Source organism: Symphalangus syndactylus, chromosome 11 (assembly GCF_028878055.3).
Source record: "Symphalangus syndactylus isolate Jambi chromosome 11, NHGRI_mSymSyn1-v2.1_pri, whole genome shotgun sequence".
Classification (NCBI taxonomy): Eukaryota; Metazoa; Chordata; class Mammalia; order Primates; family Hylobatidae; genus Symphalangus; species Symphalangus syndactylus.
The window spans coordinates 68,513,103-68,539,759 of record NC_072433.2 but is presented as its reverse complement, the minus strand read 5'-3'; the positions used below and the strand labels follow the sequence as shown (position 1 = coordinate 68,539,759).

Below are 26,657 nucleotides of genomic sequence, written 5' to 3'. Positions count from 1 at the left end.
ATATAATTATCACAGTCAGAAGGATTTACATACCAGAAAGAAATCACATGACAAAGAAACTCTTTCACTCACCTATCCTCTAAGGGAATAGTTTCCTGCAGTTAGTAAAAGTAATCTCCCAACTATTTCTTAAGGAATTTGCCATCCACTAAATATTCTCTGAAGAGCTTAAAAACCCTGGACTCATAAACATTGCTTACAAACTAGGCTGAGAAGCTATCTGGTTCTCAAAATGGACCATAAAATGAACAGAATACACATCTGTAGCATCCAAACTTTCAAATGATTTGCTCTTTAAATTGCCCTCACTTAAATGAAAAAAATGTAATTGTGAAGAATTTAAAATAACATTTTGGGCCAGGTGCAGTGGCTTACGCCTATAATCCCAGCACTTCGGGAGGCCGAGGCAGGCGGATCACCTGAGGTCAGGAGTTCAAGACCAGCCTCGCCAACATGGCGAAACCCCATCTCTACTAAAAATACAAAAATTAGCAGGTGTGGTGGTGAGTTCCTGTAATCCCAGCTACTCTAGAGGCTGGAGAATCGCTTGAACTCAGGAGATAGAGGTTGCAGTCAGCTGAGATCGTGCCATTGCACTCCAGCCTGGGGGACAAGAGCAAAATTCCATCTCAATAAATAAGTGAATAAATAAATACAATTTTGGTAGCATTTTATAGTTTACAAACACCGTTCACATAGATTATCTCAGTTAATTTAATATTCCCACTTTCTTTATTAGGTAGACATCATCATGCCCATTTTCCAGATGAAGACATGAGTAAGCTTGAGGATCCAGAGTTTGTCAAAGATGCATCTAGAACTTGAACTTGGGAATTCGGCCTCAATATACTGGACCTTTGGTACCATTCATCCAAATGGAATGCCATGGCTCCTTCCATGCTATAAGAAAGGACAGGCCAGGTAAACAGGAAGAGGATGGACTCCGCTCAAACCACCATGCTAAAAATAGACTTCTATACTCATGTTCATGGGAGGAAATGACAGTTGGGGCTCTACAATCACAGGATGCTACTATTCAGCCATTTGATGTCACAATTCCAAACAGGTGAACCTTGCCAACAAAACAAATACAAGAGGACACTATGGACCAAAACAGAAAGACTGTGTACATCTAAGGACCCCTTCTCATTTAATTACACACACAGTGAATGGCACAGGTTGCAGTTTGCCAATGTGTGGCAACATGGTATTCACTGCTCTGGGCCTGGGGAGACTGAAACTTAGAACGAGTGGCCAGAAAGTGGTAGCATAAATCAAGGCACAGAGGATGTGGACCCACCTTAAAATGTAAGAAATGTCCTCACGGAGTCAAGAGCTGTACCACAGGCAAGGTCTGAAATGGCAAAGAGCTGTGTTTTCTACATCCTCAGTGCCAGGCACCTTGTGGAGCTGGGCAGACACCAAGAAGGAAGCCTGAGCTGCAAGTCAAGAGGTTCAGGAGGAAGACAGTGGGTTCTTCAGAGAGACAGACTGCCTGTTCCCCAATACCCCACTTTCTATCATGTCTAAGTTCTCAGGCCCTCAGCACAGAGCCCAGCACATAGAGATTATAGAGGTTATGTATACTAGTTCCGATGGAGGAGAATGAGACTGAAGACAAAAACATTTCCTTCCTAGTTATATACTTCCAGCTCCTAGCTAAGGGCCATGCTCACCAAATGCTGTTATTAATTTTGGTTCTATTAACCAGGTTTGCCATTTCGTAAAGGTTTGCCCTGAGTGAATTACTAAACCATTCTAAGCCTCCTGCAAAACAAGATACTGATATCTCGAGGTGATTGTGAGGATTAAATGAGATAATATATGGAAAGTGCATGCCTCAGTGTTAACCCCAAATTAGCATTAGACAAAGAGTGGCTCTTACAGTCGTGTAACACAAAACAATGTTCATAAAAATTAACAAGTTAGTATACTACAGGCCTACAGAAAGATGATTGCTTTAGCCGGGCGTGGTGGCTCACACCTGTAATCCCAGCACTTTGGGAGGCCAAGGCGGGTGGATCACCTGAGGTCAGGAGTTTGAGACCAGCCTGACCAACATGGAGAAACCCCGTCTCTACTAAAAATACAAAATTAGTTGGGTGTGGTGGCACATGCCTGTAATCCCAGCTACTCAGAAGGCTGAGGCAGGAGAATCGCTTGAATCTGGGAGGCAGAGGTTGTGGTGAGCTGAGATCGTGCCATTGCACTCTAGCCCGGGCAATGAGAGCGAAACTCCGTCTCAAAAAAAAAAAAAAAAAAAAGATGATTGCTTTAAATTAAATGTTCATCAACTAAAATATACAATAGATCAACAGACAGACATCAGGTATGAGAAAATATCTACAAGCCGAGTTTAAACTAAACCCACTATGTGAGGAATAAATGGGACTCACAGCTTGGTACCCTCAAAATATATACCTCACCACTCTTTAGTAAATAAGGATAAATAGCTGTAAAAAGTCTTACGACTACAAAATGATATTTTTCTTTTATTTTGTTCAAATGTACAATGTTCAGAGATGTTTAGAATTAAATTGATAAAATAAGGATTAGTTGTAATTTGACTAATTACTAGCTTATCATTATTGAGCTAGAAGTAATTAACAGGTAAGTTTCCAGAAAATAAGGGGGATTAACTTTTCCACTGTTTCAAAAAGAGTTTCATGCGCTTTTAAACTCAAGATTAAAACTCCTGGCTAAGTAGTAATGGCCAAGTAGCTTGTTGCAGACCCACCCCTCAACCACACACACACTAAGAAGAATTTTCAAAGCTGGACACAATGCCAAAAAGCAAAAAAAAATCTGTTTGAACGCATCATTAAGCAAACAAGACAGCCAAGACAGGAGCAGCAAGGATGCCTGAGAGGAGGGAGGTTCACTGGCAGTGAGTCTGACAGTCAGGGAAGCTTTTCGATAAAGAGGCGTTTGCCACTTTATCGGCGTGCAGAGCCAGGAGGCTAAGAAACCAAGCAGAAAGCAGCAGCTAAAACGCAGGAGACCGGCACTGAGTTCCTGACAATCTCATGGGACTGAGGAGCCAAAAGAGGAAGAGTTGTGTAAATATCCCAGAATTCCAGAGAAGACTCTGGGAAGGCTATACTTTAGAAATTAGGACAAACTGGAAATAGACAAGCTCTCAGAAAACCTGAAACCTAGCTGACCAGCTCAATCCCAAAATGGATTAATAGAATGTACCCACACACTAATGCCTGCAAGAAAGCAAAAGTAAATCCTCTCTGAAAAAAAATAACAGGACCTCAAATTACCTCTATGATTTTTCACACCCAATGTCCAGCATTCATCAAAATTACAAGGCATACAGGCAACTATTAGTTTGCTGCCATAGAGTCTTTGTCAAAACCAATTCATAGAGACCTTGTGACTCTCCAGCCTGAAATTCCCATCTGAAGATAGATTAAGTCAGATCAAGAACTAACAAGGTGGGAAGGGACACCTCCTTGCTTGTCAAATGGAAATGGCATACTGAAGAATAGAGCTGGTCTGGCGGCCTCAGCCGTGTCTTAGATTTACATTATTAAAAAAGTAGCTGGTGTCCCTCTGGGGGAAAATTTATCCCCAACTCTAATACCTGAACCAAAGACACTGGCTCAATGAGGCCCTGGCACAGATTTCCTAAATGCCTGGGCCTAGTTCACCAATGGTTTGGCTAAGCTAAAACCCAGTGGTGTTCACTAGGGCGCTGTAGCTACTCAGCTTCAGTGTCAGCTTTGCTGAAGCAAAAGCAGATAGATGTTCTTGCAGACAGGTGTTCTTGCTTCATTCAGGGGGTAGAACTGACTTTTCAGTTGTTGCCAACAGCATAGCTGTTTGCACTACCACTTGGAAAACTACAGACTGGCAGATTAAAGATACCCTTCTTTGTGGATGTGAATCTGGAACCAAATCATGGCTGCTGATTGAACTGTCTGGAACAATTGCATAGATACTCTCAAATAAGGACTGGTTTTCTGATGGAACCCACTACTGATCAAGTCTGGCTGTTTCTGATGCGGAGGCTACCAATGAATGACCAACTTGTGACTCCTGCCAAAAGCTGACCATTAGTCTTGCAATGAGAAACGTCATATTGCAAGGAGCATTACCCCCTCCTGCTCCTGGCAGATTGGCTACATTGGGCCTTCAAACCCCTCTCAGGGCTATCAATGCTGCCTTACCACTGTTGATACCTTTTCGGGTTATTACTGGTCAGCTGTTTCCAGCCACACCATTGTAGCTCTTGAACGAATCTATATACTCAAGAATGGACTGGCTGTCCAGCTCCCTCTCTCCCTCATCTCCCCCTGGTCCATGCACTTTAGTAAGGTACTTTGATCACTGAATGTACTATCCCCAAAAAGGGATCATCACTTCTTGGCCACTTCCTGGATAATGGTCAGGACAAAATGGGAGGGAGGTGATTATGGAGTATCATAGAGACCTGTTTTGAAAATTGAGGGTATCGTCCTGACCATTGCTGCCCATGATGCATTTTTCTTTCCCTCATAGCACTCCCAGGCCAGCCTGTTTGGCTCACCCTCCAAGTAGCAGCAAAGCTTAAAGGGACCTCCAGGATTCAAACTTAATTCTGGATAAGTTTTATAAAGTGCCCTTGTCCCTTCCAGACAAAACATCTAGGTGTGAGTAAGGAATTACTGGGAAAACATGAAGTTAGAGCTACTGGAATGAGATACCCAGAATATGTGGAGGCGCAGGAAAAGCAACATCCCAGCACCCAAGGAGGGAACACCTCAGATCACAGGAGGATGAGGGAGGGAAGAACGTCATGACTTTTGTCTTTCAGAATTGTCCTTGGAGACTTCCTCTACAAGGAAGACATCCTGGAGTGGCAACCCCAACCTACTGTAAGCACATTCATTCCACCTACAGTTGGGTCTGCTGTGATCCGTCTGATTGATTTAACCACAATTTGATCTATCAGAGCAACAGGGGAGGGGCCCAGTTCCTGAATTTTCTACATAAAGCAACTTCAAATGTTGCCTCATCTCCATTCATTTCATGAACAGACAAATGCCATAAAGAAAAAGAGATAACTTATACTACACTAAAGTTTAGAACTTCTGTTCATTAAAGACACCGTTAAGAGAGTAGAAAGGCAAACCACAGCAGGAGAAAATACTTGCAATACATATAACTGACAAAGGACTCATCATATATATTAGGATAAACAATATGCAATTATGATATTTAACCATTTTTGATGTACAGAAATGGTAGGTCGTAATAGTTTAACTTAATATTTCTAAGTCCTACAAATCAATTAGACAATTCAATAAAAGATGGGTAAAGGTTGAACAAGCACTTCGAAACAGAGAACAGGCCAGTGCGGTGGCTCACGCCTATAATCCCAGCACTTTGGGAGGCCAAGGTGGGCGGATCACTTGAGGTCAGGAGTTCAAGACCAGCCTGGCCAACATGGTGAAACCCTGTCTTTACTAAAAATATAAAAATTAGCTGGGTGTGGTGGCACACACCTATAATCTCAGCTACTTAGAAGGCTGAGGTGGGAGAACTGCTTGAACCCAGGAGGCAAAGGCTGCAGTGAGCTGAGATCACACCACTGCACTCCAGCCTGGGTGACAGAGCAAGACTCTGGCTCAGAAAAAAAAAAAAGCAAAAACAAAAACAAAGACCAATCAAATGATCGATAAGTACTTGAAAAGGTGCTCAACCTCATTTTTATCAGAGAAATGAAAATCCAAATCAAAATGTCATGTTACTACACACCTATTAGAATGCTTACAACTAAAATCCTGATAAGACCAAGGGTTGGCAAGGTTGGAAAGTAACTGGAATTCTTAAACATTGCTGGTGGAAGTATAAATTGATAAAACTATTTTGGAAAACTATTTAGCAAAAATTATTGAAGCTGAATATACGTATGCCCTTTGAAACAACTCCATTCCTCAGTATATATACCCAACAGAAATATGCACATGTATGTACACCAAAAGGCTTATACAAGAATTTTCAAAGCAGGATTATTTATAACAGCTCCAAATTGGAACCAACCCAAATGTACAATAGATAAAGAAATCTTTGTATACTCATTCAGAGGAATACTACCTATAAATGAAAAGGGGCCAGGCACAGTGGCTCATGCCTGTAATCCCAGCACTTGGGGAGGCCAAGGTGGGAGGATCACTTAAGCCCAAGAGTTTGCCAGCTTTGGCAACATAAGGAGACACTGTCTCTAAAAAATAAAAAAATAAAAAATAAAATAAAATAAAAATTAGCTGGGGTGGATGTGGTGGCTCATGCCTGTAATCCCAGCACTTGGGGAGGCCGAGGGGGAACAGATTGCTTGAGCCCAGGTGGTTGAGACCAGCCTGGGCAATACGGCGAAAGCCTGTCTCAAAAAAATACAAAACATTAGCCAGGCATGGTGGTGCATGCCTGTAGTCCCAGCTATTTGGGAGGCTGAGATGGGAGAATCACTTGAGCCCAGGACGTCAAGGCTGCAGTGAGCCATGATCATGCCACTGCACTCTAGCCTGGATGACAGAGTAAGAAACTATCTCAAAAAAAAAAAAAAAAAAAAAAAATACCAGGTGTGGTGGCATGTGCCTGTAGTCCCAGCTAGTCAGAAGGCTGAGGTGGGACGATCACTTAAGCCTGGGGAGGTGTCGAGGCTGCAGTGAGCCATGATCACATCATTGCACTCCAGCAAGACCCTGTCTCAAAAACAAGAGAAAGAAAGAAATGAAAAGGAACATCCAGTAATGTGGATGAATCTCACAAATATGATGTTGAGGAAGAGAAGTCCAACACGGAAGAGTATTTACTTCATGAGTCTGTGAATAGGAAGTTCAAAAACTGGCAAAAGCATTCTACAGTGTCACAAATTAAGGATGGTGGCTACCCATGGCTGGGGCGGTGGAGAGGAATAGGCATGAGGTTAGCTCTGGAGGGCTGATCGTGTCAATGTCTTGATCTGGGTGCTGATTACAAAAATATTCACTTTGTGAAAACTCATCAAGTTGCACACCTATGATGTGTGTACTTTTCTGATGTATGCTACATTTTGAAAAATAGGTTTGTTTTTAATTTATTGTTACAAGAACAATTGTAAATAATTTTTAAAATATAAAAAAGTAAAGAAAAATTTTGAACATGGACCCTGGGTGGTACAGGTGACAGTACAGGACCAGAGGACGGAAATGGTGTATTATTGTAAGACCTTGTTGATAAGGTGAGGAGGTAAAACCGCTACTGAAGGAAGAGAATGTGGCCTATCATAGTGAATGAACATTAGTTTGGTAAAAGTAATCTTAACTAGCTTGATGAATGCACTAGATGTGTTAATAATTACTATCATGCTCATTAAACTTTCTGTGAAACATCCTCGTCCACAGTCCCTGCTGTCTCGCAGTTAAGCCACAGGCTGGTCAGAGACTGATAATTTTGTCTGGCCCCCAAATTTGAACTGAGACAATCAGATTCTACCTCACAAGAATATGACCCTGGATATGAGAGATGCTGCAGTGAAAACTGAAGCAGGATAAAAGGGGCCACAACATTGAGTTAGTATCATGAGGGTTATGGCAACCTGAAGTTAGGGGGGAAAAAAACCTATGAGGAAGGACTCAGTGAGAAGGCAAATGGGGATAAACACACTGAAAGGTTGGCCAGCAGCAATATCCAAAGAAGAGCTAAGTCCCCATAAAGAGCACTACTCACCTGTATATTGTCTTATAATATTCCCACTGTTCCCCTCAACACTCAGAGGTGATTATTATTCAAGACAACTCTAGTTCATACCTCTCTCTTGCAATCAAAAGGGCCTAAAGCAATCAGTCATAGGACAGAAACCAACTAACCCTGGATAAAAGTTTAACAATACTAGAAAAAGCCAACTACACACTTGATTAATGAAGCCTTAGTAACTGCCCTAAAATAATATTGACCAGCTGCTGGGTCTCAGAATTGATTGTGGAAGTTGGATGAAAGATTAGCTTATGGATGCCGTCCTTACTGTTGAAAAGCTGTGCAAAGGGCACGGTGGCTCATGCCTGTAATCCCAGCACTTTGGGACGCCAAGGCGGGCAGATCACCTGAGGTCGGGAGTTCAAGACCAGCCTGACCAACATGGAGAAACCCTGTCTCTACTAAAAATACAAAATTAGTCGGGGTGGTGGTGCATGCCTATAATCCCAGCTACTCGGGAGGCTGAGGCAGGAGAATCGCTTGAACCCAGGAGGCAGAGGTTGCAGTGAGCCAAGATCGCACCATTGCACTCCAGCCTGGGCAACAAGAGCAAAACTCTGTTTCAAAAAAAAAAAAAAAGAAGAAGAAGAAGAAGCATTATTGGCATCTGTGTAGGAAACTCTTGTCCTTTATTCTAAGTAAGAGTGCTTAGCTGGGCGCAGTGCCTCACGCCTGTAATCCCAGCACTTTGGGAGGCCAAGGTGGGCAGATCACAAGGTCAGGAGATCAAGATCATCCTGGCTAACACGGTGAAACCCCGTCTCTACTAACAATACAAAAAAAATTAGCCAGGAGTGGTGGCAGGTGCCTGTAGTCCCAGCTACTTGGAAGGCTGGCAGGAGAATGGCGTGAACCTGGGAGGCAGAGCTTGCAGTGAGCCAAGATGGTGCCACTGCACTCCAGCCTAGGCGACAGAGTGAGACTCTGTCTCAAAAAAAAAAAAATTAATTAAAATAAAAAGAGTTCTGGCCAGACGCGGTGGCTCACGCCTGTAATCCCAACACTTTGGGAGGCCGAGGCGGGTGGATCACAAGGTCAGGAGTTCGAGACCAGCCTGACCAACATGGTGAAACCCTGTGTCTACTAAAAAAAAAAAAATACAAAAGTTAGCCACGTGTGGTGGTGCACACCTGTAATCCCAGGTACTCAGGAGGCTGAGACAGGAGAATCACTTGAACCTGGGAGGCAGAGATTGCCATGAGCTGAGATGGCACCACTGCACTCCAGCCTGGGTGACAGAGTGAGACTCCATCTGAAAAAAAAAAAAAAAAAAAAGAGTCCTGCACAGCTGGAGGAGCTGGGTAAATGGAAAGAAGATCTCTCAGTAAGAGGATCACCAATGATTTAATTGTCCCTTAGAGTTGGGTCAAATCATGAAAATACTTTACCCCATGATCATGGTTATGCAATTCATTTTGGCCAGGGAGAGTGGCTCATGCTGGTAATCTAGCACTTTGGGAGGCGAAGGTAGGAGAATTGCTTGAGGCCAGGAGTTCGAGATGAGCCTGAGCAACATAGGGAGACCCCATCTCCACAAAAAAATAAATAATTAGCTGGGTGTGGTGGCATACATTTGTAGTCCCAACTACTTGGGAGGCTGAGGAAGGAGGATCACTAGAGCTCAGGAGTTCAAGGCTGCAGCGAGCCATGACTGCGCCACTTCACTCCAGCCCAGGTGACACAGCGAGACTCCGTCTCAATTTTTAAAATTGATTTCAAACTTCCTTCTGTTTAAAATTTAATATACTAGGACTTATTTAAAAGCTACCCTTTCCATCTCCTTTATGTCTTCACAACTATTGTCTTAAGTTTTTTCCTTTATTATAACATGAAAGAAACAAAAAAGAGGGCTACCTTTATAATAGCACACATTATTAACAGAAACTCATTATAAATTCTTTCCAAGATAGTCCTTTTCAGAGCTACATCCAGTGCAATCTCCAGTGCCAAAAAAGTGCTATGCCAAAAAGGAAAAATTTCCTTACTTACAAGTGAAATAATACAATGTCTGGAACTTGCTTTACACCATGGAATACTATGCAGCCATAAAAAATGATGAGTTCGTGTCCTTTGTAGGGACATGGATGAAACTGGAAAACATCATTCTCAGTAAACTATCACAAGGACAAAAAACCAAACACCGCATGTTCTCACTCATAGGTGGGAATTGAACAATGAGAACTCATGGACACAAGAAGGGGAACATCACACTCCGGGGACTGTTGTGGGGTGGGGGGAGGGGGGAGGGACAGCATTAGGAGATATACCTAATGCTAAATGACGAGTTGATGGGTGCAGGAAATCAACATGGCACATAGATACATATGTAACAAACCTGCACATTGTGCACATGTACCCTAAAACCCTAAAGTATAAAAAAAAAAAAAAAAGAAATGTGAGAAAAAAAAATAATAAAGTGGTCTAACAAAAAAAAAAAATGTACATATGGAGGGAGACAGATAGACAAGAATGGCAGAAAGGTGAAGGTGTTGAAGCTGGAGGATAAGTATGTTGGCATTCCCTGAAATATTCTATTTTGTGTGTGTTAAAGTATTTTTGAAAGGGAAAGGAAGGAAAATACTTTCTAAGTGATCCTAATAATGAAAATAAAAAGAAGAATATCAAAGACAGTAATAAAAATACTAGCTGGCAAATGTGCTGACCATTCACCATGTGCCAGGCCTATGCCAAGAGCTTGGCCTATGAGCCTCACAACAACCTGGTGGGGCAGGTACTAGCCTGATCTCCATCTTCCAGGCAGGAACCAGGCTTAGAAACAGAAATTGCTCAAGATCCAGTGTCTGGTAAGTAGCAAAGCCAAGACTGAATCCCATGCAGTTTAAATCCTGAACTAAACCATACATACCACCAGCACTTCACCTAGAAACTGATATTCTTACATTCTTAAAAGAAAGCAAATTCATATTGAATATGAGTGGCCTCCTATTCCTATGAATCACTGATATCTCATCATGACTTCTTTTGTAATCAGTTATAATGTTATCTACTGAGCCTTAGACCAAGTTATCACCTCCCTATTTCCACATTGCTAAATGCAGGAAACCTAGCTTTCCAACAGTCCCTCTATTTGAAAGAACTGACCCCACTGTTTACATTAGTCACACAAATGGCATGGGCTCATAAATACAGTCCAGGAAATGAATCAGGCATTGTCTAAATTAAATCAGACAATGACAAAATAAAACATTTCAGTACCCTGAAAATAATAAAAAGTACCACTCATATCCCTGCTGTTTCCATCACCATAGGTCTTTGCAATGTCATACTGGTAAGTATCATAAGAGATAAAAACAGAAATTGTGGCCTGATTGTTTTTTAATTAAGCACTAAAGGATCAATAAATTTTATTTTATTTTTATTTATTTATTTACTGAGAGATTTTATTTATTTATTTATTTTGCCCAGGCTGGAGTGTAACGGCGTGATCTCGACTCACTGCAACCTCCACCTCCCGGGTTCAAGTGATTCTCCTGCCTCGCCTCCTGAGTAGCTGGGATTACAGGCACCCACCACCACGCCTGGCTAATTTTGTATTTTTACTACAGACAGGGTTTCCCCATGTTGGTCAGGCTGGTCTCTAACTCCTGACCTCAGGTGATCCACCCGCCTCGGCCTCCCAAAGTGCTGGGATTATAGGCATGAGCCGCTGCACCTGGCCAATAAATTTTATTTTTAAGGAATGCTTTTTTTACATCGTTTTATCTTTATCTTCTCAGATCTTATGAGAATTAAAATTCTGACTAATTTAATCTAAAGCTGCAAATTATTCTTATATAGGCCTCCCCAACTTTCTTTCTCATTTCTTCCTTTACAGTTTTTTAACAAAGAAAAGAAACACTGTAGTATATTAGTTAAATAAACACAGGCCAACTCAAACTTGTTATTTTTTTCCTGCTTTCTCCCTAAAAGTATATTTGAAGCATTTTGTAGTCACTGTAATAAGTTTTAGGAAAAATGATTTGAATCCTTATTTTTCATTAAATCATTAGTTTTTCAAGTGCCAGTAAAAAAATAAAACTGTGAGTACATGTGCTTTTTGCATCTCTGTTCCACCTACTGATGCCAATATTTTCTGCAACAACAACAACAAACCTGCTACTGTTTTTTTCTAAATATTATACACAATTATATTTTTAACTCCTTGGGCAAAAATGCTAACATATTCCCTTTGGCGGAACCAAATTCATGTATTTATAACTTCTCAATCAGCTAAAATTTAAAAGTTGCACCAATAAAAATGTAATTAATAATTTTAGAATAATGGTTAGATTTTAGAATAAAGGCCAAATGTTATAAAATAATCAAACATTTAACACAGTGCTATGTTGACACTTAACAAATATCATTTCTAGTTTCATTTAAATATCAGTAAAATTTTACTATTTACAGTCTTTGTTTAAGGTAGACTAATTTCAGAGAGGAATTTATATTGTGAGTAATTTAACAGAATCATTACATATCCTTAGTCCTGAAAAATAAAGCTCCCCAAATTATAGATAGATGGGATTTATAACTCAGGTCTTGCAATGTCAATGTACAAGTCAAAATCTGCAAACTCCAATATATAACCGCCTAACAAAGGTTTAATATTCAACGGTAGAAAATGGTAGAAGGGTAACAAACTGAATAAACACCGCACACACACACACACACACACAAACATATATCCCTTTCTTGTAGAACAAATGAATAGGTATAAAAATAGAAAGCCACTTTAAACCTGTGAAAAGTAGAATTGAAGACTTGAGCAAATCCATATGGTTGGTCAATCTGACTTATTTCATTACAAAATAATCATAAAGACTAAGTATTTTCATTCCAAAAAATTAAAATTATACTGACTGTGGCATGCATATTTAAGTAGTATTGAAAACTGCACAAAAAAATCAATTTAAAAATACAATCTGCATTAAACAGACAGCAGTATCAACAATTGTTTTAATGAACCATTGACATCTGCTTACTAAAACCAGAAACATTTGATTATCACACATGCTTTAGGTCTTATCACCATCCAGTGTGAGAAAAATTTCTCTATTTTTTAATTGTCAAAAGAAGGGAAAAATTGTTATAACACTACAAATATTTTCTACCCCTCAACAATGCGCTTAGTTGTCACTTAATGAAACCCATAGAAAAATAGTTGTTCACAACAATAACGCATTTTCATGTATTAATACATCTGTCACAACAGGGATGGATTTTTCTGTGTTGAATTCTTATACAACAATCTAAATAGTAAGGCTTAATGGCCAAAATTAAAATAACTCAATTTTGCTAATCCATGAGATTTTTTTCATTTAACTTTAAAGAGAAGGATAATTACAAAGTTTAAGTAATAAACCATTTTGTTCCCTAAATTATATTTTTTAACATTGTATAAGACTTAGCAAATATCATTATTCCATTTTCCCTTCGTGTTCAGTAAACAAAAGTTGAGTTGGTTATAATTAGACAACATGAAGTAGTATGAAAATCCACCATCCACACTCTCCATCTCCCACAAATATTTCAGAGCTCGCACGCAGCTCTGCCTAACTCATTCGATGATTAAAATCCTCTGCTTGTGGTCAATTTAGGAAGGCTAAAATGACTAGTAATGAAGTGACAGGAAATCACATAGCCTTTAATCCCTTTAAAATTAAACCAACATGTTTAATTCAGCACAAATGCAAATGTCTACTTCTTTAAACCTCCAGGGCTAAAGAGATATTTTACCTCCCAAAACAAGTGAAATCGGGCTGAACAGAACATCTACCATCACCAGAAAAATGAGAATCCAGGTGGCTTTTTTGCTATGTGTCTTCTCCTGCTAGTAGGCAAGACAGATACTGCTACTTAAACAGAGCAGACTAACTGGGATGTGTACTTTCACCCTAAATGCAAATATTTTTAAAGGTACCCCGTTCCTGAAGTAAATGAATTCCTGAAGTAATGTCATGTAAAACTGCTTGTTTAAAAATAAATCCCGTTTTTCTTTGAACATGTAATGGTCTGCAATCGTATTTCTCAAGAATTACAACTGCCATTTAAATAGTTTTGAAAAGGAAATAAGAATAAACAAAACAGTGATTCACATCCTATACCCCAAGCCCCCATCCATCTAGATTTGCTCAGTGGATTTAAATACAGTCTTAGTAAGGAACTCTTCCACATTATTTAGTCTTTATATCTTCAGTTGGACTTTGATCATCTCCCTAGAAGTCTTTGAGTTTCAGTGTTACCAATAGGTAATAATAATGATGATGTTAATAATCATCATCTCCAAAAGCTGAAGTTCAGATTAGATGAGGTAAGAGAGGATAACAGCCACCAAAAGCACAGAGCCTACCATGCAGAAGGTACTCGATAAATACAACTTCCCTTTCTCCTTCACCTGGAACAAAAGGGAAGGTTTTCATTTTCCACAAATGGAGCTTAACTAGAAAGAAGTGCCACCGGACACATTTTTAAGAAAAGGAACAACACTTTTTGGAGAAAATAAACCACTTAAAATTGTTTTTAACTGATCTCATTTTGATTATATCACCATTGCTATCCCAAAGAAGTAGTCACTATGGAAGGCTTATAAGAGAGCCTTGCAATCCTCCAAAGACTCATCAAAGTGAAATCTGAGAACACTATGAAAAAATAGAGCAATGCAAATATTCCTACAACCTAAGCATATTTGGAAAGTGACTTTCTTTTTTCTGCTTAACTGGAAACAATTTAAGTCCAAGTGTAAAAAAAAAAAACGGATTTTTTTGTTGTTGTTAACCAACTTATTTTGAATTGTTATTTAGAGGAAGCAAACCAATGTGTGTTTTCTTCTTGTAACTTACATAAAAACACAACTGATAAGCATAAAAATCATTTGAAGGATACATGGAATTTAAGCTCCCAAGAATGCTTAGAGGCAGTTTATAGCAATAATTACATCAACTATTGTAACTGTCAAGGAGATTACAATAAATATGTTGCCCTCCAATGTAAGTAATAAGAATGTCTCTGCCTCAGGCAATGACGTTACTATAGGTTTGCACATCTGCTGACCTAACTAATTTATGAGAATGTCCACTTCAATCACCTGCTTGTCCTCAGCTTTTCAGGTGCAGTATTTATTACAAACACTGGTAATCTCTGAATCTTGTGAAATGGTTTTTCACATTCTCCACACTGCAGAAAGCTCACACTGTCTGTCATAACCTTAGAAATAGAAGATGCCATTATTGAAAGGTAATTGGAAACCAACTTAGCCAAACTCTTAATTTTTACATATTAGGAAGCAGAGATTTCATTAACAGAAAAAAAGAGAAAAGATTAAGAGATGTGCTTAAAGAAATAACACAGAAACTTGGTGAAGCAAAATGACTCTGCCTCACTAAGTCCTGTTTCAAGCCCTAACCTTCAACTGTGTTGAGAGCATTGAGGGAGATATTGATATGGAAAGCTCCAGAAGCATATAAGGAGAAAGAGGCAAACCTTGGGATGTGCTCATCTCCTCACATCCTCCACAGATCCTTCGTGTCTCAGTGTCTGGATGATCTAAGCACCTCAGCAACATAAATTAGCTGAAAGGTAACCAACTGGATAAACTGTAGATTTAAGGTAGAATGTTTCTCCTTGTTTCTTATTTTCAGTTTCTTCTTAATTATTCAAACACACCCAGTTGGCAGTGCCAGAGAAAAGCATCAGTGGGCTAAGCTAACCCAACTCACAACAGCACATCTAACGCAAGACAAAATGTGGAAGGTTTCCCTACCCAACTCCTATCCATTCTGGAATGCTTGCTTCTCTATATCTCAGATTTGTCTACAAACACCAAAGATTCTAATTTCTAACCTCCTGAAGATGAATAAAATGACTGAGAAATACTCATTATTTGTATGGTCATAAAAAGGGAAAACAATTTTTTCATTAGATGGCCTATTTAGGACAACCATTAGAAAGTGGCATGAAAGTCAAACTATTTGGAAGTTATGTTTCCTTATTAAAATATCCTATTCTACTTTAGACATAATAACACTTAGAAACCTATTCATTTTGCTTCCTGCGGGGCCTTGGAACACATACCTTAAAAAAAAATCCCACCAATAGAATGTTACTTATATATATTCCTGAAAAAAATGTTTCCTCAAAACTCTTCTCCCAATTTAAATTCTAAAATGCATGACTTGAAATTTATGTTTATATTTCTAGTATCTATATCTATCTGGTTTCCAACCAGTTTAGTTGGAAACTAAAGAGCATATTTAAAATTTCAGATTTATAAGTGTTATAACAAGTTTAATCACTTAAGTGTGTTAATGATTTATAGTGAAAACAACCCAAACTTCTGGTTGGTCTAGTTTTAACTCCTCTTAATTTTACACATTGTTTTATGAGCCCCAAAGGGTTAGGTAGGCATCTTACGGATCATTCCATTGCTAGCACCTCCCACAGCCTCTGTGGTTTGCGGTAGATGCTGTCTGATCTGACTTACATGGAAAATTCAGCTGCGAATATTTTTACGCAATAGCAAAAACAATCAGCCTTTTTTATATCAAGGTGGGGATCGGGAAGCTAAATGAGAACATTCGGAGCATAAAATTAGTCTGCTTTAACTTTAATAACCAAACGGTGATTGAAAACATACAAATTTTGTGTTTGCAGGAATGAGGGGCTGGGATCACTAAGACTTAAAGGGTTTTTCTCCCCCACCCCGCAGCCAAGAGCACACAGCAAAACTAATAAAATTATGACCCAGAATTAAAAGGTCGCATTCACTTTCAAAGCATTCATTTAAAAGTACAGAAGCGTTCTTTAAAAATGTCCACATTTTTAAACATAGCAAGAATGTGGCTACCAAATATTAATCCTGAGGAATATGAATACACATTTACCTTCATAATTAGACACAGCAGGTCAAATGTTAGCAAGGCCAACTGACCGAAATCACAAAGACTGATTGAAAATGACCAACAGAAAGTGTCTGTCCGGCTTGGGAGCCCCGCTTGTTCCCAGCCCAACCAGTGGTCAAACATCTGCAGGCAAAGAAATCTACACGCGCCAGCCGGGTATGGCAGAAACCAAACTTTTCCAAATAAGTTAGTTCCGTCTTGCCAATCTACACCCAACAGGTGTCAATACATGTCACCAGACAAAATTCTTGCGAGCCAGGTCTAGAGAAGCAATAGCTGGATGGCAGAGAAGCTGAAACGACTCGACCTCTACCAGGGTAATGAAAGCAAGTCGGGCCACTATTCTGACTGATCACTTGGCAGTGGGGTGGAGGGGTATGGACATGGGAGAATCCCTGGAAGAAGATCGGAAGGCGCGTGGAGATGTCCCGCCACTGGTGCCGCGGGGCGATTTCGGAGCATGGTCCCCGCACTCTTTCACGACCCCCGAACCCTGATCCCCGGGTTAGGACGGCAAGGGAGTGCGGCGACCAAGGCTGGGAGACCGCGGAGAGAGGGAGCGCGGTACCTGCTTGTCCAGCGCGTCTCGGACGCCTCCCGGCCCGGCGCCGGCCCTGGGTGGCGCGGGCGTTCGTTCGCAGCTGCAGCCCTCCAGGAGGTACATGCCCGCCGGGCGGCAGCTCTGCTCGCCCTCGAAGTAGAAGAGCACATTCTGGTAGAGGGCGAACCACTTCTCGTGCCAGCGGCTCGCCTCGGCCGTCTTCTTACTCAGGAAGCCGCGCTTGGTGCCCTCCTTGCGCGCCAGAAAGGCCAGGTACAGGGCGTGCCCCTCGTTGTAGCGCACGCTCTTCTGCATGGTGCGGGTGCGGGGGGCTCACGGGTGGCCGCCCGTCTCACCCCTGCCTCGCGACCATGGCCCGGCCGGCTCCCTCGAGGGCGCGCCCGCTCAGGTCCCGGCCGGCGAAGGGCGCCCCCTTTCCCCACGCCGCGCGCAGGGCACCCCGCCCGGTTTCGGGAGGCGGCGGCGCGCGGTGCCAGGGGCGCCGGCTGGGGCCGGGGCACGCTCTCCGCCCTGACCGCCACCCTCCCGGCCGAGCCCCGGAGCCCCCCAAGCCCCCCAAGCCCCCGACGCCCGCGTGGAGCGCGGCCCCGCGAGGACGCCCGAGCCGGCCGCCGCTTCACCCAAAGTTGCGGGAGCCGAGCCCCCGCGGCGGGCTGGGGCGGCAGCCGGGGAAGGACTGTCCTCGGGCAACGCGCTCCGGGAGACAGAAGGTAAAACGTCACGTGGGAGCTCAGCTGTAATCGGCTTGGAGACCGATTTAAAGGGCAAAGTCGGCGCGGCGCCGGCAGTGGCGCAGCCCGCTTGCCCCGGCGTGCGTCCCTCCCTCGCCCGCCCCGGCCCGGGCCGCTGCCTCTGCTCGGGCGCCCGCCGGGATGGGGCGGATCAGGGAGGTGGAGGCGCCCGGCCGCACCACACACCCGCTCACACGCGCTCGCACACTCGCGCACAACGCGCGCACACACACGCGCACCCACACACACGCAGACCAGTACATTCACCCAGATCCACAACGCACACACTCAGACGCACAAAAATACACTCATAAATGCACACAAACACAATGCGCGCACATATGCACAAAAACACACGCGCACACACTCATGACACACAAATACACATTCTCACAACGCTCACACTCAAATAACACACAGTCACAACACACAAATACATATAGACAAATACACCCACAATATGCGTTCCCGCGCACAAAAATACAAATCCACATTCAGATACACACTTAAGGAACTACACACATGCACGCACTGATATGCTCACTTACACACATATTCACACACAACCCACACATTCACTCAAACCCACATGCAAACATATACTCATACACACATTTACACTCATACAGACACACAAACAGCACACATATACTCACACGTTCACAATCATACAGACTCATAAGCAGATAATCATACACACACACAGATGAACACACATATGTACATTCACAAATTCACCCAAAAATACAAACGCACACAAGCACTCACACACATATTCGCACGAATCCACACACTTTCACAAACCCACTCACATACACACACACTCACATGCCACATCCATAAGTACGTTCCCATGGCAGTAGGTAGAGTCACAGAGTGGCTTTGCATAGCCCGCATCCTTGGCTTTTCTGCTTGTACCTGCATTGTCGTATTTAAAACTGCCGGTAAAGGTTAAGGAGAGTGGCCCAAGTGTTCCCTGAAAGACATCAGATGCCGAAGGTTCTTTCGGAATGCCTGTTATTTCACAGTGGTAAGATGCTAAATTTTAAGTGCCGAGTTTTCAACCTGGAAAAAAATACCCAAATAAGGGACACTTTGCTGCCCAGGGCAGAATCCATCCCTAAAGGCCAGCTGTCACAGGCTCATCGTTTGTAGGACTGGATTCATTTGATTAACAAATCTGACAGGTACAACCAGAAAACCAAGAGCCACCCCCTGCCCCAACCCCATGCTGTAAAATGTAAGTGGAAAAGAAATAATGTCGCCAGCAGCTGTGAGAGAAAGCCAGTGAAACCCCCGGGGAGGGCCTGTATTTGATTCTGCTATACACATTTTTTATTCTCCCCAGTCATTTATCACTAAAACGGAGTGCCATCATAAAATGTTTATTGTTAAAAGTAAATAATAATGCTTTTCTGGGTGATGAGTCTACGACAATACACCTGTCTTGTACTGCCAGTTGTGTGTTCATAAATTGGTAGCCCCAGGGGTTCTGCCTGTTTCATAAGTGCTGTTTCTGCAGAATATTTTAACACTGCCTCACTGAACAGCTGAGTGGGGTTTTTTTTTTCCTTTTACCTTTTTAAAAATTTTTCACTTTTAACAACTACATAATAGGGAAATTGCCATTTTGAAAATACAGCGTGAGAACACTGGTCATTTCTCTTTACATTTTTTAAAATATCTAAAGGACAGTGCTGTGCTAAATTGGGTTTAACCCAGCTGGAAGCTTGCATTGTTCTTCAGAGAAGACACAAGTATAGAGACGGTAAGTAAATGTAGGCAACATTTTGGAGCCAGATTCTAGATGCAGAGGAGCTGGTGATTGCCTCAGGAGGCCTTTTATCTCTTTCTCTGTGGTCCAATCCCAGCTGTGAGAACCATAAGTGAGTAGACACCTGTGTGGTTGATAAGCTCCATTTTTTTAGTAGAAACCAGTAAGAGTGTGAAATCAGCACAAAAACTATTTTGCCATGAGTACTCAAACCTTCTAATGCACTTGAGTTTTTTCAGATGTGAAAGATTCTCTTCTTCAATAAGCAATGTCTCACTTACCATCTCTGTCTCCTTAAATGTGCTTCTCATTTGAACCACATGAAATATTCACAGCCTCTTGTCTGACATCACTTCCTACCACGGAAGGTTATGTGGCCCTTATATGCCACCCCACCCTGCTCTGCCCCCAGACAATGAGAGAAAGGAGTGCTTGTTTCCTGCAAAATTTGGCTGGTGATTACTGTGGGTTTTAATTATGGAAATTCACTGCAAGAACCATTTATTGATCACTAGTTCATGTCCTCAACACTATATTTAGGTGATGTAGAGCATATAGAGAAAAAGCATTTCCTGTGTTCCTGGTGTGCTCAGTGTAACAGGAAGAGAATTTCTTTATTTTCTTTCTTCTTTTCTTTCCCTTCCTCCCCCCCTTTTTCTTTCTTTTTTTCTTTAGAGAGAGGTTCTTCCTCTGTTGCCCAGGCTGAAGTCATAGCTCACTGCAGCCTCAAACTCCTGGGCTCCAGCAATCCTCCTGCCTCAACCTCCAGCGTAGCTAAGACTATGGGTGTGCACCACCACACCTGGTTAGGTTTTGTTTACTTTTTGTAGAGACAGAGGTCTCACCACGTTACCCAGGCTGGTCCCAAACTCCTGGTCTCAAGCAATCCTCCTGCCTTGGCCTCCCAAAGTCCTGGGATTGTAAGTATGACACCACCCAGCCAGGAAGAAGATTAATGTTTAGGTGCTGCTTCTCACCTGTCTGTTTCTCAAATGCAGGGCTATCTCCCTAATCCCTGTAGCACCCAGTAGGAGAGTTTATATGCAGTAGGCATACAAGTTTTTCAGACAATTATTTTCTAAATTAATTTCTTTTTTTTTTTTTGAGACGGAGTCTCGCTCTGTCGCCCAGGCTGGAGTGCAGTGGCGCAAATCTCGGCTCACTGCAAGCTCCGCCTCCCGGGTTCACGCCATTCTCCTGCCTCAGCCTCTCCGAGTAGCTGGGACTACAGGCGCCCGCCACCACGCCTGGCTAATTTTTTTTGGTATTTTTAGTAGAGACAGGGTTTCACCGTGGTCTCGATCTCCTGACCTCGTGATCAGCCCGCCTCGGCCTCCCAAAGTGCTGGGATTACAAGCGTGAGCCACCGCGCCCGGCCCTAAATTAATTTCTTATTTGGTCATTGAATTGTTGAAGAGGGCATAAGCATTTGCAAATATTAGACCATTCTGCAAGAGTGTAAGAGATGAAAACAACCAGACATTCCTGGACAGTCTAGAGACGCTATCTCTATTAGGTGTCTGATGGGCACCTGGGGGCCTTTAGTCTCCATTCATATGGAAACCGCATCCCTGGAATGGTGCCATCCTGAAACACAAAGGGTCAGGGAGTTATGTAGATAAGAATGCTTTCCCCCAGCTGATCAAATAGATTGCCAAAAAGAGACTGCGTTCCGAGAGGATGGGAACAAGTTTCTCTGAATTCATTGTTTTTCCTTCTTGCATTGCATGGATTCTTTCTTGAGGGGGCCCAGTTTAAAAAAAATTTTTTTATGGGCAACAAAGCATGTGATCACAGTGCAAGTGGCCTCTTTCCCCTTTTCTAGATAAGTTAAGAGGGGAAAAATAGCAATGAGCTGCCATATCTGGAAACTCTACTAAATAGAGAGGGAGACATTATTCAGATAATTTGATGAGAAAAGGAATGAAGGGAGGGAAGGAGGGAAAGAGGAAAGAAAGGACGGAAGGAGGGAGGAAGGAAAGGTGGGAGGGGAAATTTTATCTGAATTGTCTAAAGCTTTGAAGTTTAGGGGAGTGGGGAGTGCACAACCTAACCTACAGCTTTTCAAAATCCCTAACTCATGCCTTATTATTCAGATGCACAAGGTAGGTTTTAATTTTTTTTCTTTCTCCTAAACTCTGTTTTGTTAGTAAAATGTAAATGGGCTGCATGAGTTTCTGCAAGGACTTTTCCCTGTGGTTTCTATAATTCAAAAATGCATCAGCCCTGGGTTCTTGGAGGAAGATTATGTCAAGCAAAGCTGTCAGAGGCATTTGAACCAAAGCAACTCTGTCTTAAATAGGGGCTGGGTAAAATGAGGCTGAAACCTACTGGGCTGCATTCCCAGACGGTTAAGGCATTCTAAGTCACGGGATGAGATAGGAGGTCAGCACAAAATACATGTCACAAAGACCTTGCTGGTAAAACAGCTTGCAGTAAAGGAGCCACCAAAACCAAAATGGCAACGAGAGTGACTTTGGTCGTCCTCACTGCTACGCTCCCACCAGCACCGTGACAGTTTACAAATGCCATGGCAATGTCAGGAAGTTACCCAATGTGGTCTAAAAAGGGGAGGCATAAATAATCCACCCCTTGTTTAGCATATCATCAAAAAATAACCATAAAAATGGGCAACCTGCAGCCCTCGGGACTGCTCTGTCTATGGAGTAGCCATTGTTTTATTCCTTTACTTTCTTAAACTTGCTTTCACTTTGCACTTCGGACTCGCCCTGAATTCTTTCTTGTGAGAGATCCAAGAATCCTTTCTTGGGGTCTGGATTGGGACCCCTTTCCTGTAACAAAGCCACGGTATTACCAAGATCCTTTTCTTGGCCTGACAGAAGATCACTTGGGGAATTGTCATTTTGATGTCATTTTGATTGGCCTGACAGAAGATCACTTGGGGAATTGTCATTTTGATTAAAGCCGTTTGATGGCTTTAATAATGCAGACTCACCAAGAATCCCAGACTGTTTCTACAGGATACAGCGTTACCAGTTCTGGCACATATGTGATTCTGTATTGTCTCTTGATACTTAATTAGTAAAGCCAGGTTCTTCCCCAAGTAGGTAAAACCTAAAAGGATTATTCCTTCCTTGTTTCCGGTATTATTTTGAACAGAAAGAATTCCTTATATACAAAATACTAGAATGAACTACTTAGAGCTAATAAAACCATTTATCTGGTGTCCTCATGACATTTCAACTAACTTAATGTTCTAGATACCCAAAGCTTGTCCTTCAAGCACCAAAGATAAATGAGCTCTGCATCTCTACAGTCTAAAAAGTGAAGAAAAGTTAGCATCTTCTTGATTTAAGGTCACTATTCTAAATACAATGTGTCTACGAGCTAGACCACAGCTATTGCTAGCCTCTACTCTTTTATGCAAACTAGAAAAAGGCACACCCTCTGGGAGGATGAATTAGAGAGAGCCTTGGGGTGCACACAGCCTTGAGAACATGAATCTGATGAGTGGATGACATGACACCTTCATGTGACTAAAAGGTGCCTCTCCCCCTGGATGGCTACAGCTCCGTGCAGGGAGCCCTGTGCAGTGACCAACCTGTGCAACTGAGCACAACAGCTTGTGCTGTGTGCCTCTCCATGGGTGGCCATGAACAGCTGTGCCTTTAGAGTTTCTATAGCTGTTCCACAAACCCAACCGCATCCTTCACCCTTTCTCCATCCTAACCTTCTAATTGTCATCTTCTGGTTTCTTGAAGACTTACGCTATGAAGCTTTTAAGAACTTTGTGAAACAAAATATAACTTTATTAAACATAAAAATGAGAAGATCTTGGAGAGTCCTCTAGAGAGTGAAGTGCGTAATATAGCTAGGAGTACACGGGAATTGTTTTGACCGCTGGAGATGATTTCCTTTTGGCTTCTCACCTGTGCTCTGAACATGTAAGGTCTGACTACATGAATGTAATTATTCACATTATATACAGTAGTATAAATTATGCACGCATTACTTTTATACTGTAGTGTCACCACAAAAAGTATAGGTTATGATATACAAGGAATTCTTAGAGACCCAAGAAAATACTCATGATTTAGTGGTAAGTAAAAACCCCTTTCTATTCCCCTGCTTCCCTTTATAGCAAAACTTGCCCTTATTATGACATATCTCTACACACTGGGTCTACTTCCTTCTCCCCATTTTCTCCTGAACTACTTCATTCAGTCTTTTCATCCCCACCACCCCACTGAAACAATCCCCACAGTCACAGTCCCCTGCAGTCCCCACAATGCCAAGCTCCGTGGTCAGTTTCCAGTCTGCGCATTGACATCGCAGCAGCATTTCATACAGCTGAACACTCCGTCTTTATTAAAATACTCTTCTCACTTAGCTTCTGGGACACCACACTCTCCAGCCCCTTCCTGATTCTCCTGCTGTGTCTTCATTTTCTCATGGCTGTCCCCTTCCTCTTTGCAGCCTCTGAATAGTATTTCACCCTGGGGCCCTCTCCTGGGCTGTCTTCTCTTCTTTATCTACATCATTTTATCCACTCCGTGGCTTTAAAGAAGCCTCTCCGCCCCTCTCCTTTTCTGAAATGCAGACCCGTGTGCTGCCTACTCAACATCTCCTCTTGAATATCTAGTAGGCACTCCAACTCAGCACGTTCCAGACTGAATTTCCCTGCAAAGAAACAACCGTTCATCCCATAGTCTTCCTCATCTCAGTGTATGGCAACCCCATCCTTCCTTTTCTTAAGTCAAAAACTTGAAGTCATCTATGAATCTTTTAATCTTCTCTCACCCCAGTCAGCTCTACCTTCAAAGTATATTAAATTAAACCATTTCTGACAAGCCCCATTGCTACCCCCATCCAGCCCATCGCCACTTCTCACCTGGACCACTGGAGTAGTCTCCCAGCAGTCTCCCTGCATTCACTCTTACTCTCCTACTGTCTGTTCTCCACTGAGCATCCAATGAGAAACTTGAAAACATAAATCACTATCGTGCCTCTTCTCTGCTCAACACCTTCCGACATCTTCCCATTGTACTAGAGTAAAACCCTATCCCTTTTTCTGCGTGACCCTGTCCTCCTTTTCCTCTGTAGCACCTATTGCTCCCTGACATTCTAGTATGTATGCTTAATTGCTTGATAGCTTTTGTCTCCCGCACTGTTATATCCTCAGCACCTAGAACATTCCTGAATATTACTCATAGTAAGACTCCATGAACATCATCTGTTGAATAAATGCTAGAAAAGAATGACACCCTGTCAATTCAAGAAACTTCCTTTTTTTTGTTGTTTTTTGAGAGAGTCTTGTCCTGTCACCCAGGCTGGAGTGCACTGGCACGATCTCGGCTCACCACAACTTCTACCTTCTGGGTTCAAGTGATTCTCCTGCCTCAGCCTCCTGAGTAGCTGGGATTACAGGCGCGTGCCACCACACCCGGCTAATTTTTGTATTTTTAGTAGAGACAGGGCTTCACCACATTGGTCAGGCTGGTATCAAACTCCTGACCTCGTGATCCGCCTGCCTCTGCCTCCCAAAGTGCTGGGATTACAGGCATGAGCCACTGTGCCTGGCCAATTCAAGAAACTTCTTTTCCACATCAAACATTTGAACCTTAAATACTTTCCCGGACCAGCCCTTATACTTTCTAACCTGCGCCTTGACTTTCTTTTATCTCTTTTTCTCATGGAATTTTACAATCCGCCCCCTCCCCAAGTTCAGCCTCTGGAGGAATTTAGAGCTTCCCTCAGAGCTCCTTGTGATTCTAGAGTGTGATGGAGACTGTGAAGTGCTGCTACAGTCTCCTCCTTCAGAATGAGAGACTTACTCACCCTCCTCACCTCATTATTCCACGCTCTACTACTAGAAGTTCTACTGGCAGTCAGCCCTCTCTGTGATTGTTCTCCGCAGAAGACAGCCACCTCGCCAAGATCATGTCTCCCCTTTCTGAGGAAGCCCAGAGCCGATGACTGGCCATATGGATATAAAAGGCACAACCCCCTCAGGGGAACTCCGACTCAGGCATCTCTGAAGCACTATGGGGTCCAGTGCAGCACAGAGTGGGACGTTACTTTCTGCTGGGAAGACGCGCTTCCCAATCAAGGGAGCATTTGGTCCAAGTCCTGAAGGGTGGTTGGTTAAGTGGCAAATACGCAGAGCTGGAGAATGAAGGATTTTTTTTTTTTTTAAATACTTTAAGTTCTAGGATACATGTGCACAATGTGCAGGTTTGTTACATATGTATATACATGTGCCATGTTGGTTTGCTGCACCCATCAACTCATCATTTACATTAGGTATTTCTCCTAATGCTATCCCTCCCCCAGCCCCCTGCCCTCATTGTTCAATTCCCACCTATGACTGAGAACATGCAGTGTTTGGTTTTCTGTCCTTGCGATAGTTTGCTGAGAATGATGGTTTCCGGCTTCATCCATGTCTTTGCAAAGGACATGAACTCGTCCTTTTTTATGGCTGCATAGTATTCCATGGTATATATGTGCCATATTTTCTTAATCCAGTCTGTCATTGATGGACATTTGCATTGGTTCCAAGTCTTTGCTATTGTGAATAGTGCTGCAATGAACATATGCGTACATGTGTCTTTGTAGTAGCATGATTTATAATCCTTTGGGTATATACCCAGTAATGGGATTGCTGGGTCAAATGGTAATTCTAGTTCTAGATCCTTGAGGAATCACCACACTGTCTTCCACAATGGTTGAACTAATTTACACTCCCACCAACAGTGTAAAAACGTTCCTATTTGGAGAATGAAGGATTTTTAACTAAGGAAGCTATGAGAATGAAAGACCAATAACAGAAAAGTACAGGGTAGAGGAAATGTGGGAGTTTATCGTGGTTTGAGAGAAGAAAGTATGATGGGGTATGACGAGAGACGAAGGCGTAAATGGAGGTAGAGGTCAGATCACGGTGGCCTGCAAGGTCCTTTATACAAGTAGTCAAAATGGCACGACAGGTTTTTGAGTAGGGAAGC

At 42.4% G+C, this 26,657-nt stretch overlaps 2 protein-coding genes across 5 annotated transcripts in view; one reads left to right on the top strand and one right to left on the bottom strand.

Moving 5' to 3' along the window:
* The window catches only part of RASGRF2 (Ras protein specific guanine nucleotide releasing factor 2), a 273,318-nt gene extending 255,439 nt beyond the window's left edge, over positions 1-17,879 (bottom strand). The window contains exon 1 of the mRNA XM_055298177.2: positions 17,197-17,879. Coding sequence (XP_055154152.1) covers positions 17,197-17,484 — 288 coding nt within the window. The 5' untranslated portion in view covers positions 17,485-17,879. The remainder of the gene's footprint in view (positions 1-17,196) is intronic.
* LOC129492855 (uncharacterized) overlaps positions 16,135-26,657 on the top strand; it is a 53,530-nt gene continuing 43,007 nt past the window's right edge. For 3 of the 4 annotated variants that reach the window (XR_008660977.1, XR_008660973.1, XR_008660974.1), the window contains exon 1: positions 17,541-17,900. Coding sequence is in view for 1 of the 4 variants with exons in the window: in XM_063612210.1 (XP_063468280.1) it covers positions 16,909-16,945 (37 nt within the window). In the remaining 3 variants the exon portion in view is untranslated. Of the gene's footprint in view, positions 16,946-17,540; positions 17,901-26,657 lie in introns of those variants that run through there. The other variant, XM_063612210.1, reaches the window with a different exon arrangement.